General features: G+C 56.2%; 1 protein-coding gene across 1 annotated transcript; it reads left to right on the top strand.

Annotated features, from left to right (window-relative positions):
• Positions 1 to 361: 361 nt before the first annotated feature.
• On the top strand, positions 362 to 1,048 carry Pmar_PMAR011433 (hypothetical protein; the record flags this gene model as incomplete). The annotated part of the gene is made up of 1 exon (XM_002778312.1): positions 362 to 1,048. A coding segment is annotated over one exon (687 nt), but the record flags the coding sequence as incomplete, so codon positions are not given.
• Positions 1,049 to 1,057: the final 9 nt, after the last annotated feature.

Below are 1,057 nucleotides of genomic sequence, written 5' to 3'. Positions count from 1 at the left end.
GGTGGCACTGATGAGGCTATACGTTTATACGACACCACCAAACGCCAGGCTAAGGGCTCCTTAGATGTCCACGAGAGTAGCGTTACCGCTCTCGCTGCTACTCCTAGGTAGGCTTATAGCATTGGGGGTCATACCACACCTCGGCCACTTCGTATCCGGATCGGGTCGAAGCCATCCTCGTTTCCTTTTCAGCGGTCAATGCATCCTATCTGGCGGAGCCGACGGTAAAATATCTCTCACACGTCTATCGGACTGTCGAGTACTGAAGTCCTTCCGAGCTCACTCGGAGGGAGGGGTCGAGGCGATCGCCATCCACCCTAGTGGGCGCTTGGCCCTCTCTGCTGGAGCTGGCGAGCTCAGAATGTGGGACCTCACTAGGGGCACCTGTGCTGCTGTTAGTAAATTCACGGAGGCTATTCGAGACGTGAAGTGGGTCACTCTGGGAGAGGGCAAGGAAGGATACGCTATCATGATGAACAGAAAGATTCAAGTCTTGTCCGTTTCCGACCACCCAGGTGGGGAGGGCTCCTCCCTTCCTGCGCCATACGAAAGCGACGCTTTGCTCTCGAGCATGTGTTTCGTCGACGGTCGCCTCATCGTGGGAAAGGCCAACGGGTGTCTGGTCGTCCTCAGAGTCGCCTCCAATGGGGACCTAGTAGAGGAAAGTACGGTTGATCCTGCTGATGGAGACGATGATGACGAGGAGGAGGAGTCCAGCTTTGCACACGGTAGTCGTGTAAAAGGGGTGATGGTTGCCGTGGATGAGGAGGATCTCACTCTGGTCGTCACAGTGTGCTCCGATGGTCGGTTTATATTATGGCAGCTGGCTGCTGGTGAGCTCGCTGGTGTTGCTAGTGTTGATAGCGGCTGTCGTATCACCTCGGCCTGTACGGAGATGCTCACGGCCGACTCTGTTGCCGATAAGGTTGATGGGGGGAAGGCTGGCGGGCATCACCGACGCAAACGTCGGGGTAAGGTCGATAGTAACGAGGAAGAGTCGCCGGCCCTGGAGGAGCCGAAGAAAGAGAAGAAGAAATCTACGAAGCGCGTGAAGTTC

This window comes from Perkinsus marinus (genome assembly GCF_000006405.1).
Source record: "Perkinsus marinus ATCC 50983 genomic scaffold scf_1104296949932, whole genome shotgun sequence".
Lineage (NCBI taxonomy): Eukaryota > Perkinsozoa > Perkinsida > Perkinsidae > Perkinsus > Perkinsus marinus.
The sequence above is the reverse complement of the archived record's forward strand: the minus strand, read 5'-3'. Positions and strand labels throughout refer to the sequence as shown.